The 14,335-nt window shown below is 39.8% G+C and overlaps 1 protein-coding gene across 9 annotated transcripts in view; it reads right to left on the minus strand.

Moving 5' to 3' along the window:
* Positions 1-14,335, minus strand: part of PROM1 (prominin 1) — a 109,361-nt gene that overhangs the window by 86,873 nt on the left and 8,153 nt on the right. For all 9 annotated transcript variants that reach the window (XM_014607625.3, XM_006278622.4, XM_014607624.3 and 6 more), the window contains exon 2: positions 8,799-9,231. In XM_014607625.3, coding sequence (XP_014463111.1) covers positions 8,799-9,015 — 217 coding nt within the window. In that variant the 5' untranslated portion in view covers positions 9,016-9,231. The remainder of the gene's footprint in view (positions 1-8,798; positions 9,232-14,335) is intronic.

The raw sequence follows: 14,335 nt of genomic DNA on the forward strand, positions 1-14,335 counted from the left end.
AAAAACAATGTCTAAGAAAAAAGAGGACATTTCACCCTTTAGTCGATAAAAAAAGTCTGTCAAATAAATCCACGTTATTGCACAACTGCTGGAATAACTAAGTGAATTAGTTTAACCAGATTAGCATGCAACCAGGATTAATCAGAAACTGATATTTTGGCTGAAAAAGTGTGACTTGCTCAGAGGCAAGTCCGTTACTGAACAGTATTACTGTTGTACAGCAGTTGTATGTGTTTTCTTAAATACGATGGCTTAGAGATTTGTTAAAAAGATTAGGAGGCCAGGTGGACTTTGTCTATATTATGTGGATTAGGTCTTGTTAATAATAGAGGTGAGGCAAAAGTAGTCCACCTTTTCTTTTACAGGTTTACAGCAAGCTATTAACAACTATTGTTCATGTGGCTTACAATCCAGATTCAGCCGGTTCTAAAAGTTACAATATGAATAATAAGTTATATGAAAAGAAACTAACGTGACTTAAATGAAGTCATTTAGACGCGGTTGGAAAATGTTACTCACATCTGGACAGTATCTTACAGGACACTAAAGAAAATAAAGATACAATACTATGTAGGCGAGCAAGTATATAAACAAAAAACGTAGAGGATTAGGATGGAGCACATCAGTGACTAATGGGGATCAAAGAGATTGTCACTGATGGGCCATGGGAGATTGAGAGCTAAACTGATGATCAGTTGAGAGGTATGAGCTCGCACAAAATATAAAATATGCAAAGTAAATGTCAAAACAGAAGAAATATCTGCAAAGGTATTTTATCTTTTAAATCGATTCCAATGGCATCACCACATAAAAAAGAATGGTGCAGAGTAAATCTGACTGAGGTAAAACCTACCTAAACTTTAATCTAGATTCTACTAATACAAGATACTGTACCAGATTTTTTCCAAAAGTCTCAATTAAACTTTAACATTTAAAAAGTATTTAATATTTGCCAATTACAGTTTTATAAAAAGAGAACTAAAAGGCTAAGCATCACATCGTGCATGTTCTGGGACAACTGTTGCTCCCTGGAGTCAGAAAGCCAAAACTGAGAGTGACACAGATTTAAAACAAAAACCTCTCCCTCAAATCTGGTTCTGCAGACTACTTTAATGAATTTCTCTCCTTTATCCCCAAGCGCTGTTGAAGCTCCAAGGTTGGATGGTCATTTTCCAGTGCTTCCGACCCACAATTTTTTAGGTTGGGTGCTGTTTACAGATATTATTAAACCAACTTTCTGATGACCCATGAGGAATTTTGTGAAAAGAAAATTCAGATGTGCATGCATAGTAGGGTTGAAAACAACCCAAATTTGCTTCATTATAATAACTAATTTGATTATTTTTTTACTTAGATATCTGCAATCCTATTCAAGAGACAGATTCCTTCTTTACGTAATCTAGAAGTCAGTGTCAAGATTGCAAAGAAGTGTTAACGTTTGCCATTGTATTCCCCTGTAATAGCTGTTACCAGGTAACATGCACTTAAAAAAAGAAAGAAAAAAATCCCTTCCGTCAAGAAATCTGAACAATCAGTTTGGAATTGAGACTCAGGTATCATTCAGTCATTAGTTTATCCACATAAGGCACGTTTACATGTGATCCAGGGGGGAAGGCTTTACTTAGAGCAGCTAAGAGCCACTCTAACCAAAGCGCCAGAAGGTTTCGTGTATTACCACCCCACACTTCAAAATGGTGGTGGGGATGCTTGAACTAAAGCTTGTTCACAGAGTTTTAGCTGAAGCGCCCCCACCGCCATTTTGAAGCACGGGGACGCTAATACACAAGATGCCGAGGCTGACTGGAGCGTAGTAATTGCCACACTCCAGCAGACTCAATTAATAGAGTAATTACAGCGCATCGGAGCAGGCCCACAGCATGTATATAGGCCCACGTAAGGTACAGAAACAAATTAAGACTGAAGCATTTTGTTTTGAGAAAGAGTCTGTTGTTATATATGTTGTGTAAGAAGAGTGTTAGCTTTCTAGGATAAAATGAACAGGAGGGTGTGCGCATATGTGTGTTGGTGGAAAAGGGAGAATTTATTAGGCTGGCTCTCTATTTTTAACTATAAGTGTATATGATCTGAAGAAGGAAGCAAGCTTCCTCCCTCAATCTACTTATTTTTTTGTGCTATCACTTAATTCCAGCTTTTAAATCTCTTTCATGCAGTAGGTAAACTGAATGTCAAATCAATATACTGTACATTACTCTATTTTACCACTTGCACTTGCATTCTAACCACATTACATTACTGCTGTGTGTCAGGGGTAACTTGCATCAACACCAAAATTATTCCAGACTCGCATGCAGGATGCATACACTTCCACAGCTAGCAAAATAAAGAACTGCCTATTAGACATGAACTTCAGGACTGTGAGCAGTTAGGCTAAGTACAGATATTCAGGGCCATTAGGGGAGGTTAAATCAATTCAAAATGGCTGACCAATATCAGGTAAGTCAGGATTGGGGGGGGGGGGTGTAGCTGGAGGCTAGAGGTCAAGCAGGCTAGAGGGGATCAGGGGTCTCCTGGGGAATGGGGGCCAGGTGCGACTCACAAGGGGTAAGGGGACAGGTGTGACCCACGGGTTGGGTAGAGATGGGGAGGCACAACCCACAGATGGGTAGAATGGGATGGGGGTTGAGAAAGCTGGTGGGGGCTAGGGGGAGCAAAAAACAGATCAGTGGAGGGGGAATGAAAAGAGCAGCCCTAGGCTGGGGCCAGTAGCTGGGTTTTCCCAGCCCGGGGGCTGCACAGGGGAAGTGGATAGAAGTTCCATGCACCAGTTTACTCTAAATGGACTAAGTCTGATACTGCACAGATCCAGGTTTACCTTAAACTGGGTTCTGCAATTTTTAGACTGGTCTGTGCACGCAGAACTTCTGTAGCCACAGGTTTAGACTGATTGCCAGCCATGAGATCAGGTCTGCCAGGTGGGCACCAGGGCAAGCTAGGTTTAAAATCAGGCAGCCATTTTGAACCCAATTTAATCTCCCCAAGGGTCTGTACTTAGTCTTAGAGACCCAAAAGAGACTCACAAATGTTATTTTGGGTGACTTCATCAATGACTGTATAGCTGCAGCCATCACTCATAAGCTTAGGAGTCAGTTTAAGGGTACATGTCAAGGTGACCCATTGAGCAGCTTTGTTGAAGCAGCTGCTTCCATTTCATACTCATCTTTCTCTTGTCTATCTTATGCAAACAAAATCTAATTTTATCTATCAAGGTGATGACATAGTGAAGACTTAAGCTAAGTATAATTATTGATTGGCTGGAAAAAAAGGGAGCTTGAATTTAGATTTCAGAAAAGGTAAGATACTGAATAATAATCAAGGCCAAAGTAGGTTGCAGCTGTCCTTTTCACACATTTCTGACAAGGACAGTCGTATTAGCCATTAGGGACTCAGGGATAGCTATTACAGGCTGCAATAATGCTAGAATTTTAAACACATTCTAAAGGCTTCCCAGCAGAAAAGCCACCCTTTGGTTCAGAAGCTGCTCAGTTTTATTTACTGGACAGCTATAAACCTTTGTAGTCAATTGCTAAATAGCAAAATTGTTATGTAATACAATTCTACATGTTTTACATACATAGAAATGTATATGTATGTATTTTTTGCTGCAGTACAGGGAGAGGGAAGGGATAAAAGGTGGCTCTCACACTTGAAAGGAATTGAGGAGTAGAGCATCCACACAACTATATTTGAGACGTAATCTCTCCCCCTGTATCCCCCCTAGACTGAGACAAAGTAAAACAACAGTCATCTGATGAATTCTGTAACAATATTCATGTGATCCAAGTCTTATTTTGGAAGGGTCCAGAGATTTCAAGGGCAAAACTGAACTTTCAGATGTATATCAACTCCAATGTAAAGATCTCCTAAGTGCATATATCTTCTATTAATACCACTTCAAATAAGATGAGCTTATAGAGTCAAATAGCATATTTTGCCTACAGTTACCTGAAATCACAGCAAGAATAAATGTTTATTAAGCTGCCTGCATTTTACACATGCAAATAGTAAATCAGTCTTCATAGGATTAGGAGTCCTATTTTAAAATATGCATCATTGCTTTCTTTGCTTACCATAATCAGTTGCAGGAGACATCATTAATAAGAAAAACTTAGCTAGAGACTGACAACCAATAATTACAAAAAGGTAAAAGACATTATGTCACACTCTTTGCAGCATCACAATTCTTTTGAGTTTTCAGTTATGATAGTGATAGGCAAAAAGAGTTTGCTTTACAGTCCTAAATACAGGAACACACGATTTCTTTTTTTAAAAGAGTCATGTGGTTTTCAGAATCCTAAGCAATTACTAACATTTGCTGCCCCCCTTACCACTTGCATTCCTCATTTGAGCCAATTTAATTTGTGTTTGGCTAATTTACTTACAAATGTATAAGTATTACATAGTAAAAATTAATCCCAGGTCATACATGAACATAAAGTAATGTTCATGTTCAGAAAAAAAAAACAAACCCTTTCAATTAATCAATGCAATGCGTTTGTCAGGCGCATACATTTTACCAACAGGGTGAGGCGCCTCTGATGCTATCATTGCTACTTCCAGCTGCTACTGATTAGGAAAACTAGGCTGGAGTGTCTTGCCTGTTGTGAATTTTAACTTCTCATGTGACAAGATCCTGGTCTAACTAAAATCCTCTTTCATGTTGCCTGACAAGTTCAGAATTCAAAAGTACTATACTGTACTTGAAAAACAAAATATTGCTCCTCTCCCCCCATGGGAAGAAACAGTTTTAAATATATCAACCTATACCATGTCCAATACATGCATAAATTTGACAGTTTACTTTTGTGCTTAAATGTCATTCTAGTCCCAGTAGCAACCAGAGATTCTGAACAGTGCAGATCCTGCACCCAGAAGTTGGAACATGGCATTCTTGTACTAAGGATGTAGTCCACCTGTGCTGCCCTACCGGTAACATTGGTACAGAGAGTACAGTATAAGCTTTATTATACTGAAAACTGAAGTAAGCATAATTCCCTTAGCCAGCTCCTCATTACCTCTTTGTACTTTAGCTACAAAATCCAAATTGTGAAGCTGAAGATTTGTTATGTGCAACCTGCTGGCAAACAAATCCCAGATTAACAACATTTTATTGCAACCAACAACTGGTTTCCATGGGAACAAAAACAAAGCTACATTAAGATATTCACAGCGCTCAGAGGATCATATTGACTATAAGTTCACATATAACCAAACAGGTGGTATAAATCATGCTCCCATCATTAATGAGTACATTTAATCCATTAAGTGTTTCACCTTGCAACAACTACAGATATGAAAAGAAAAACCCACCAGATTGGTTGCTTAGACCTTGTTTTAGTTGGATAATGCAAATGACAGAGAATTAACATTGATTATAGCATTAAATACTGTTACTAACAAAGAGAGATAATACTATCTAACTCTTGCACAGAGGTTTACAAAGGAAGTAAACACTGTTGTTCTCACTGTATAACCTTAGACGCAGCAGCACAGCAAAGCGAAGGGATTTACCCAAGGTCACCCAACAGGTCAGCCGCTAAACTGGGAATAGCACCCAGCCACCTCGGTGTTCTGCCCACTGACTACCCTCCCTTCCTGCAAGATAGTTATACAATTTATGCTTAAGGAGAAACACTGCTTATTTGCAATAGTACAGTGTCCAACAGAGTCAAGAGGACTAGGTGGATGGAATCAACAGCAGAACGTTTAACATCGATACCAATACATTTCTTTGCAATCCATTTCTTTTAAAACAAAAGGATAATTTCTTGTCATACAGCGGGAACACAGTATTATTCTTTTGAACTCAAAGACCTAAAACAGTGCTGAGGAGGGCTACAATTCCTTAGTTCTGTTAAACTGAGTAGCAAAGAGATGCATCCGATCACATAAACTTTCTATTAACGTAAATGTAAGATTTTTAATATTATGATTTGTAGCCTTTCATCATGGGAGTACTATAAATTAATATTAGGATAAGATAATATATTTAGGTTTTCAGTAATATTTAATCAAAATAAGAACTAGCAACAAATGGTAACATATCTTAAACAGTGAAACAAGATGCATCCAAGGTTTTATGTTGCCACTAGGAGCATATCATAATATACAGTATCCACATATCATTCTGCTGTTATCTTTGTCATAATATCCAAGCTAGTATAATATATTTCATATTTTATCCTGATCCCACTGATCACAACATTGGTTAAAAACTGCTCTGGGATTAAATGTCAGGTGTTTGGCCCAGTGGGGTTTTTTCCCCTTTAAACATGTACACTAGATTTTTTTTCTGCTGCTAGGGTTTCTCTCTCTCCTTCTACCAGTTCTCCTAACCAAATCCTTCCCATATTTAACTTACAGATCTTCTATTCTGAGGTATCAGCAACTCTTCAGACTGATATACATTACTTAAAAAATAAATTCTCCACACAAACGTAACATTTCACTGTCTCTTATCCTGAAGCATAAAACCAACATTAACTTTTTTTCCCAATTGCTTACTTCTGACTAAAAGCAGACTACACGCACAGGGGCAGTTTGCAACATTTTCCGCTGTGCTTCAACATTACTGCAAACTTATAAATGCTGTAACACAGTACGGATACGCATGCATGGTTACACAGTTGGAAAGCTTGTTTTTATAAACAAGGAGTAGTAAGACGTTAAAAAAAATTCCTTTCTTAGGATTAGGTCATATACTACAGGTGAAGAGAAAGATCAAATATGGAAGTGGATCCCATTTTAACACTTGTTCTCTGTTCCTCAAAAGATATTAATATGGCTCTTTCCTCAAGTATTGCTTATTGGTAATAAAGCAAAAATGTACATTCTTGTTTTCGTGTGTGTATGTGTGTGCGCGCGCACACGTGCGCACACACACACAATGTAAAGTGTAATCACAGACTAGATTTAAACTGTTGTAATTTTAAACTGTAATTTTAACTTGTTGTAAACTGTTGTAATTTTAACTGTTGTAAAAAGATTTAAACTAATGTAATCATAGCCTAGATTTAAACTGTTCTGAAGCTGCAGCCTAATTAGTAGCAACGAAGTTTTGAGTTAAGAAACACACTTATGTAAAGTTGCATGTGCACTTTTAAGATTATCTTTGCATTTCATCTCTCGATTAGACTGAACTCTAATTTCAGTGCCAGTTTTAAAATAATTGTTAAAAAGTAACCACACCATTAGTGGACTGTACATGGAAATAAAATAGCATATGGTAAAAGAGATTATAGGATTAACTAATTACACAATATGACTCAGAAATCCACGTGATCCTTCAAATCTCTGTTTTGCAGTGAGATGCACACGAGTAGGGAGGCGAAAAAGGATTTCACATCATGTCAATATAAGAAGCATTTTTAATAACTGGTTTTAAACTATCTACTGTGGGGATATAAAACATATATTAAATACAAACAAATAAATTACTTCCTGGTATCCACTTGCTCCCTGTAGGGCTAATCCTGTAAACAATTTTTGAGCTGTGTAGTATTATGAACAGTCCCCAAAAGGATTACAAAAAATGGTTGTAAACTGTAGCTCTAGTAATAAGGATATATAGGATAAGGCCTCATAAAATTAAATCCTGCACCTATGTTTAAGGAACCATTCCTATTTTCGCATGAATAATCTTACTAATCTCAATTTAATGGTTTGTATGATAAGGAAATACTGATTGGGGTCCAACATAGTATTTACCTTTCAACTTGTAGTACCTCACAGACAGAGTTAAAATGGAAAGTTAACGTGTTCTTTAATACTTGTTCAGAAAAAAAATTAGATTAATTGAAGTCCACTTTAAAAAAGTATCTGCTACATTCAAAAATAGTTGGTCTACGTTTATGCAAAGTTACAATTACAGTGGCCAAAATAATTAGAAGCAACTCTGAAAGCAAATAAAATATAAAAATTTCCTCAGATTCAAAATTCAAAATATAGATATATGAAATTTATTCATGTATATATATTTTGAAATGTTCTCTCTCTCTCTATATATATATATTCAGAATTTCAGCCCACTGTGGATTGTAATGCCGTGTTTGTACAAGTTCCACTTACATTTTAACATCTGAAATAGGCTGTTGAAAAAGTAAATTATAAACAGATCCACAAACTCTAAGAGCTCTTTAAAGCACCTTTCAGGAATGCAATCTGGAAAAGCCTGAACTCACAATTTCTCCTCCAGATGATGAACCACACTAGTGGAAATAAAGGGGAGAGAAATAGTCTAAAAGAAGAAACAAGTCTTGAGTTTTAGCAGCTAAACAAAGGAACTACAAGTTAGAAATAAGTGTTCGTTTACATAACTATGCAATTCTATTTACATATGACTTGAATGTAGATGCACAGAATAATTTCTAGAACAAGTTTGGTAGATGAGTGATGAACAATCACAGTACACAATGCAAATAAATCTCATTATATTTCCTATCCCGGATATAACATTTAAAAAGCAGAGCAATTAGTACTTTACTCCTAATCCAACACTTTTGTTTCTAACTACACTGTTTCAAAGATCATCACGAAAAAAATGCAAAAAAATTTGAAGACACAGGAAAATATCCATTTCCAGATTTCAATCATTTAGAAAAGATGAAAATACAATATTACTTCGTGCACCATGTGGATTTTCCATGTTCATATCCCACATAGCATGCTATTAATGAATACGTAAATACCATTTGACTTTAAAAGGTGATCCCACTAGTTACTAGGAAAATAAATGTCTTATTAATGCATCATACAACTAAATTATAATTTTATGTACTTACCTTGAGGGAAAGAATTTGGTTGCACAACGTAAAGGAAAGAATGGACTATGCTAAACAAAATTCCTATTGGTCCAGGTTCATAATATGCATGTGTATCATAAGTCTTCACAGGTACAAACCCAAAATCCAAAGTTCCAGGAGGTGATTTATGTATTGGCTGCATCTCTGAAATTGTACTTCCACAAAGCAACAGCAGCAGTAAAAGTTCCACAGCCATGGCTCTCAGTATTCATAAAATTTGAGGTAGAGATCTTGTCCCCAAAGTCTAAAAAACTTCAGCACATTAGAAATATGGGAATGAAATCTCTCAGCTGGGAATGAAATCTCACAGCAGGAAAAAGCTGATGTCCTCAATCCCTTGATTAGTCTTGAATGTACACTTGCACTGGAACCGTGTAGAAGCTTTTCACACGACTGAGTTAGAGCACCATCTCTGGCAAAGACAGAAAACAACTATTTAATGACTGTCCTCACTGTAGGAGAAGATAAAAGCACAAAATGCCTGTAATCTTATGTGGAAGTCTAATGTGCAAATAACTGCACCAGCAAGTTAAACAGAAGAGAACAATTTACTCCAATGTGTGGAAAAATGTAACCTATCGTATACCCAGTTCTTGAAAAAGTAAAACACTAATTAGTGACAATCTAGTTCTTAGAGTCTTCACAAATAAACAGAAAATACAAAATTGGGACTGTAGTGTAAGGAGCAAATGGAATTAAAGGAATAAATATTTACTGCAATTATAGCTGTAACAAAGCAAGATTTGTTGTCTTTAGTCACACAAAAGACTCAGGCAGTGCATTTAATTACAGCCTCGATGTACAACCCTAAATGCATTTAACCAGTCTTTTGAACTGAAGTTTGTATCAACTTAAAAGATGTTATAGCTTCTATACCCCAAGTTTCCATAACCTCAGTGTTGCCAAACTTATTTTCACATGGATTAGCAGCTATGTATTTATCTTTGGGGCTCTTTTTTAATATCTGGGGGCATGGATTCCCCCTCACAGAAAGATTTAAGCTTCCATTAATTTCATAGTGTCAGTCTGATACAGCTAGGGACCTACTTAAATCATGATTTCCCAGATTTGGCGGAAAAAATGAAATCGAGTGATGTCATGAAGTTTGAGAAAAAACAACTCAATAAAAATAAAATGCTGGCTCCCCGGTGGGAGCCAGCAGCCCTCAAGGCCACTGTAGCTCAGCCATTCAGCCTGCTGGGTGGGGAAGGGACTGCCAGCACAAATGGGAGTAGGCAAGATGGCTGCCGCTCCCACCCCTCATTGGCTGAGACGGCTGCCTATCGTATGGCCCTGCCCCTCTCCACCAATCAGTGGTGAGGGGCAGGACTGCATGATGGACAGCCCTCTTAACCAGTCAGCGGCAGGGGGCGAGGCCAGTGGGCCCCCACAGATAGAGTCATGGGGGTGGCCCACCACAATAAGCCCATAAAATGGCAACTGGCCCTGTGACCTTCCTATGAAATTAGCTGCCTGTCTCCTCAGATTAGACAGACCCCTAGATATAGCCATGGGAAAGCAATTACCCCATATTTCTTATCACTCATACCAAGTCTGATGTCTTCCTCACATGCATAAAATACAGAACAAACAACATATATGGCTTTTTAAAATATATAAATAATAGATCTCACTAAATTAAAGAAATATAGATTAGTACATCAAACCTACAATTTATTTCATGTAAAAATATCCCTCACGTGTATTGTTACATATGCCCCTTTCTTTACCATAGAAAATAATCTAATGCAGGGTGTCAACCATATAGCTCATGGAGCTTCTCTATCTGTGCTGCTTGGCTACTGGTGGGCCACCAGAAGTTCAGCAGCATGACCTTCAGTGGAATTCAAGGCTTTTTGGCTCTGCTGTCCATGGATACTGGAAATGAACTTGGTTCACCGCTGTGACCTCCAGATACTTTCCCTAGTCCCAGTGCTGCTTCTAGACCCCTCCTACTGCCAGAAGACCCATGTCCCTCACCACCACCAGCACTGTGCCCACAGCAACTGGCCCCATACCATGACGCACACCTGGCTCATGAGGAGCCCCTTGGACTGGATCCAGCTTGGGGCCTGTGGCAGGGCACTGTTCGTGCCTGCCACTTTAAGATCAGAGCCAAGCAGCCAGCAGGTGCCTGACTACAGCAGCCATCTTAGATTCAGGCCTGCCTATATAAGCAGGGCATTTGGCTGCTGGCAGGAGAGGCAACAATATTGCCTGGTTGTGAGGCTTCTTGGAACATCCTGGAAGTAAGGGAGGAGCTGTAAGGGATGGTCAGGAGGCTCCTGGTCCTGGGCATGACCTAAAACTGCACCCTGCTGGGAGTGGGTGGCCTGGTGGGGCTCTCGGTGGTGCGGGAGCCCCCAGGAAATGCCAGGCCAGTTACCACCCTGGTGAAAGGCAGGTCAGGGCGCCTTAACCCCTAGCCCCCACAACCGGATGGGTTACCTGCTAATAGGGCCAGTAGGCAGACCCCAGAGATAGAGTGGGGCTAGAGACTCAGACTGATCGAGAGAATACCCTCAACTGGTCACTGCTGGGGCCAGGACCAGGATGGTCAAAAGGGCCAGGGGCCCACCACGAAGGATGCCCAGAGCTAGGAGGGCCTGGGGTTTCTGACTGGCCTTGGAGGTGAGGCCAGGGCCTGTATGGCCAAAGGTCCTGGGGGGACCACACCTGAGAGGGGAAAAGTTTCCAGAGCTAGATAGCCTGAATGAAGGCAGGGTAGGCCACCTGAATGGAGGGATCTTGGAGGGGTCCTGACAGGAGGATTCTGAGGCCCAGTGTAGGGCCAGTTGAATAACAGCTGGATGCTATCTGTGAGGCATGGGCTGTGGTGTAAGGAAGGTATGGAGCCACAGATAGCACCCCCTGGCATCGGGGCAAGGAAATGGGCAGCCTCCCACTTAATTAACAACTATTAATTAAATAGCATCAAGGCATGGCAGGGGAGAACATGGGCAGATGGCCCAGAAACAGGTGGGCGGGGCCATTGGTAGACAGGCCCCAAGAAGGCCCCCTGTTACAGGGCCCCAAATGAGTTTGACACCCCTGATCTAACGCAAGTTATACATCTCTTTCATTTTATAACCAAGAGGAAATCAAATAACTTCACTGAAGTGAAATGCTTGGACCAGCTGTGCTGAATCTTTTGGCCCCATGGGCCAGATGAATAGTGCATGGCCTGTCTGAGGGCCGGATCAGATCCTGGGGGGTCTAGAACCAACCCGTTCTGCCACCCCTGCCCAGCTCCTCACAGCAAGATTGGGCCCTGGGGCTCGGTGCCACCCCCATCCAGCTGTGCGTACTGGGATTGGGTGCCAGATCCAGCGCACACAATCCAGGGCTCCCCATACATTTGTAGCTGTGCCAATGCTCCCCCATCACCAAATTTCTGAACCCATGGGGAGTCCTACAGGCCAAATAACATGCCGCCATGGGCTGGATCTGGCCCCAGGGCTGGAGGTTGAGAACCACTGTTCTAGATTCATTAATCTGCTCCGCCAATTTTTTTCCCAGATGCCATCGTGGACTTAAAATCTATTTCTCACTCATAAGTGGGAAATTTTCCCTGATAAAGGGTAAGAGCCTTGCCAACGAATTTCTACTAATGTTACCAGAATGAATGCATGCTGAAAATCTATCAAAGACAAAAATGCCCAATTACCTGTGGGTGCAGATCTCTCACAAGACATCTACTCTCTTTCCAGTCTCTCAGTTCTAATCCTCAAAGGGACTTTATAAAACACCTTTCATAGATGAGCCTACAAACTTCACTTCATAAATCTACTGGATACAAAAAATCATGGACTAAATATAGACATTGGATTTATGGCATATTATAACCTGCCTGCCATCCAGTAATCCCAGGTAACCTCTCTACATTTTACCATCTACATTTTATCACCAGTCAAACCTTCCCATCTTTTGTGTTCCCTGCTCCAACTACCTATCTTACACCCATTAACTCCCATCCCCTCTAATCTTCCCTGCCATGAATTTGCACTTTCAGACCTGCATTTTACATATTGGCTTAAGCATCTATTCCACCCAAGAGAACATACAAACACCAGCAGACTCTCCCTAGGCCTGAAGAAGGGGGTTGTTTGTGCCTGAAAGCTTGTAAAGAACAATTTTTCAACTATTTAGTTGGTCTCATAAAAGATATCACATTTACCCAAAGAACCTTATCTACTAATGTTAAGACTTTTCAAGTGAGAACCAATATAGTGCTGTCTTTATGAACTTCTGCAAATGAACTAACATGTTTCTCCTGTAGGTTGCCAAAGCAGTATAAAATTAGTAAGACTTTGGTCACGTTTACATTTACACTTTCCACATTTTATATAAGAAACCTGCATGAAAGTGGTGACTACACAAGTCTATATCAGTTTCACTTGATTGTAGCTGAACAATTCTATAAACACGAACAGTCAATGCTATATGTATAGTCCAATGTCATACATAACATCTGACTTCATCTTTGGTTACTGAAGCCTCGGTAGATCTCCCTCCTATAGGTACTGACTCAGGCGGCCTGTAATGTCTACTACTAGCCAAGTACAAGCCAAGTCTAAAAATAAAGAGAGAAGGAGGCAGAAGGACACCCCTGTTCCTCTTTTATCTGAGAGGATGATGCCCTTAGTTAAAGAACTAAACCTCTCAAGAGTAGACATACAAGAACCAAATCAAGAATGCCAATCCAGACATGGGACTCTTGCTGGCTTCCACACCTTGACCATCTCAATGACCTTCACAGAGGGCCTGACCAACCTACTTCCTAGGATTCTACTGCCACCTCCTCCCCCTCTTGTCTTTTGAGATACAAAAGAAAGACATCGCTAACACCTTACAGATTCTGCATATATGGCAAATATTTTTTCCCCACACTATCTCTGTGGTCACACAATGTGCTTATACTTGACCCAGGAGAGGCCATGAGGAACACATTCAATTTACTTCTTTCCTGTTCCAACAACAAATTTCTCCAGACGGACACAGTGACTTTCCTCTAATGACAGCAGAAATATCTATCCAGACCAGTTCAACCATGAAGTTCTGGCAAGATTTTGAAAGGCCACCAGGAGAATGACTTGTGCACCTGATTGTCCAGCTAGGCAAGCAAATCACCAAAACCAATAGTGATACACTAACTAATACAAATACAAGTAATACAAACATTTGGTGACTTCTTCCACATGTTTTCACTTCATAAAAACCCTGCCTAATAGACCTGTATGGTGCACCAGCATCCTTGCTGCAAAGGGCAACAAGCATCCTTATTTAAAAAAGCAAGCAAAAGCCAGTGGACAAAAAAAACACCAAAAATAGAGCCAAAAACAAAAAACTACTTCTATTTAACAGTTCATCTAGGTTACTAAGATACAGCTGATCTTCATGGCTAGCAAAAGCCCATAAAAAACAGCACTAATAATCCTTTTGCAACAATCATCTATGCCTTACCTTAAAAAAGTTACTTTCCCAAGCATCCTGAGCACATATACTCAATATAAATA

Source organism: Alligator mississippiensis, chromosome 2 (assembly GCF_030867095.1).
Source record: "Alligator mississippiensis isolate rAllMis1 chromosome 2, rAllMis1, whole genome shotgun sequence".
NCBI classification, from domain to species: Eukaryota; Metazoa; Chordata; order Crocodylia; family Alligatoridae; genus Alligator; species Alligator mississippiensis.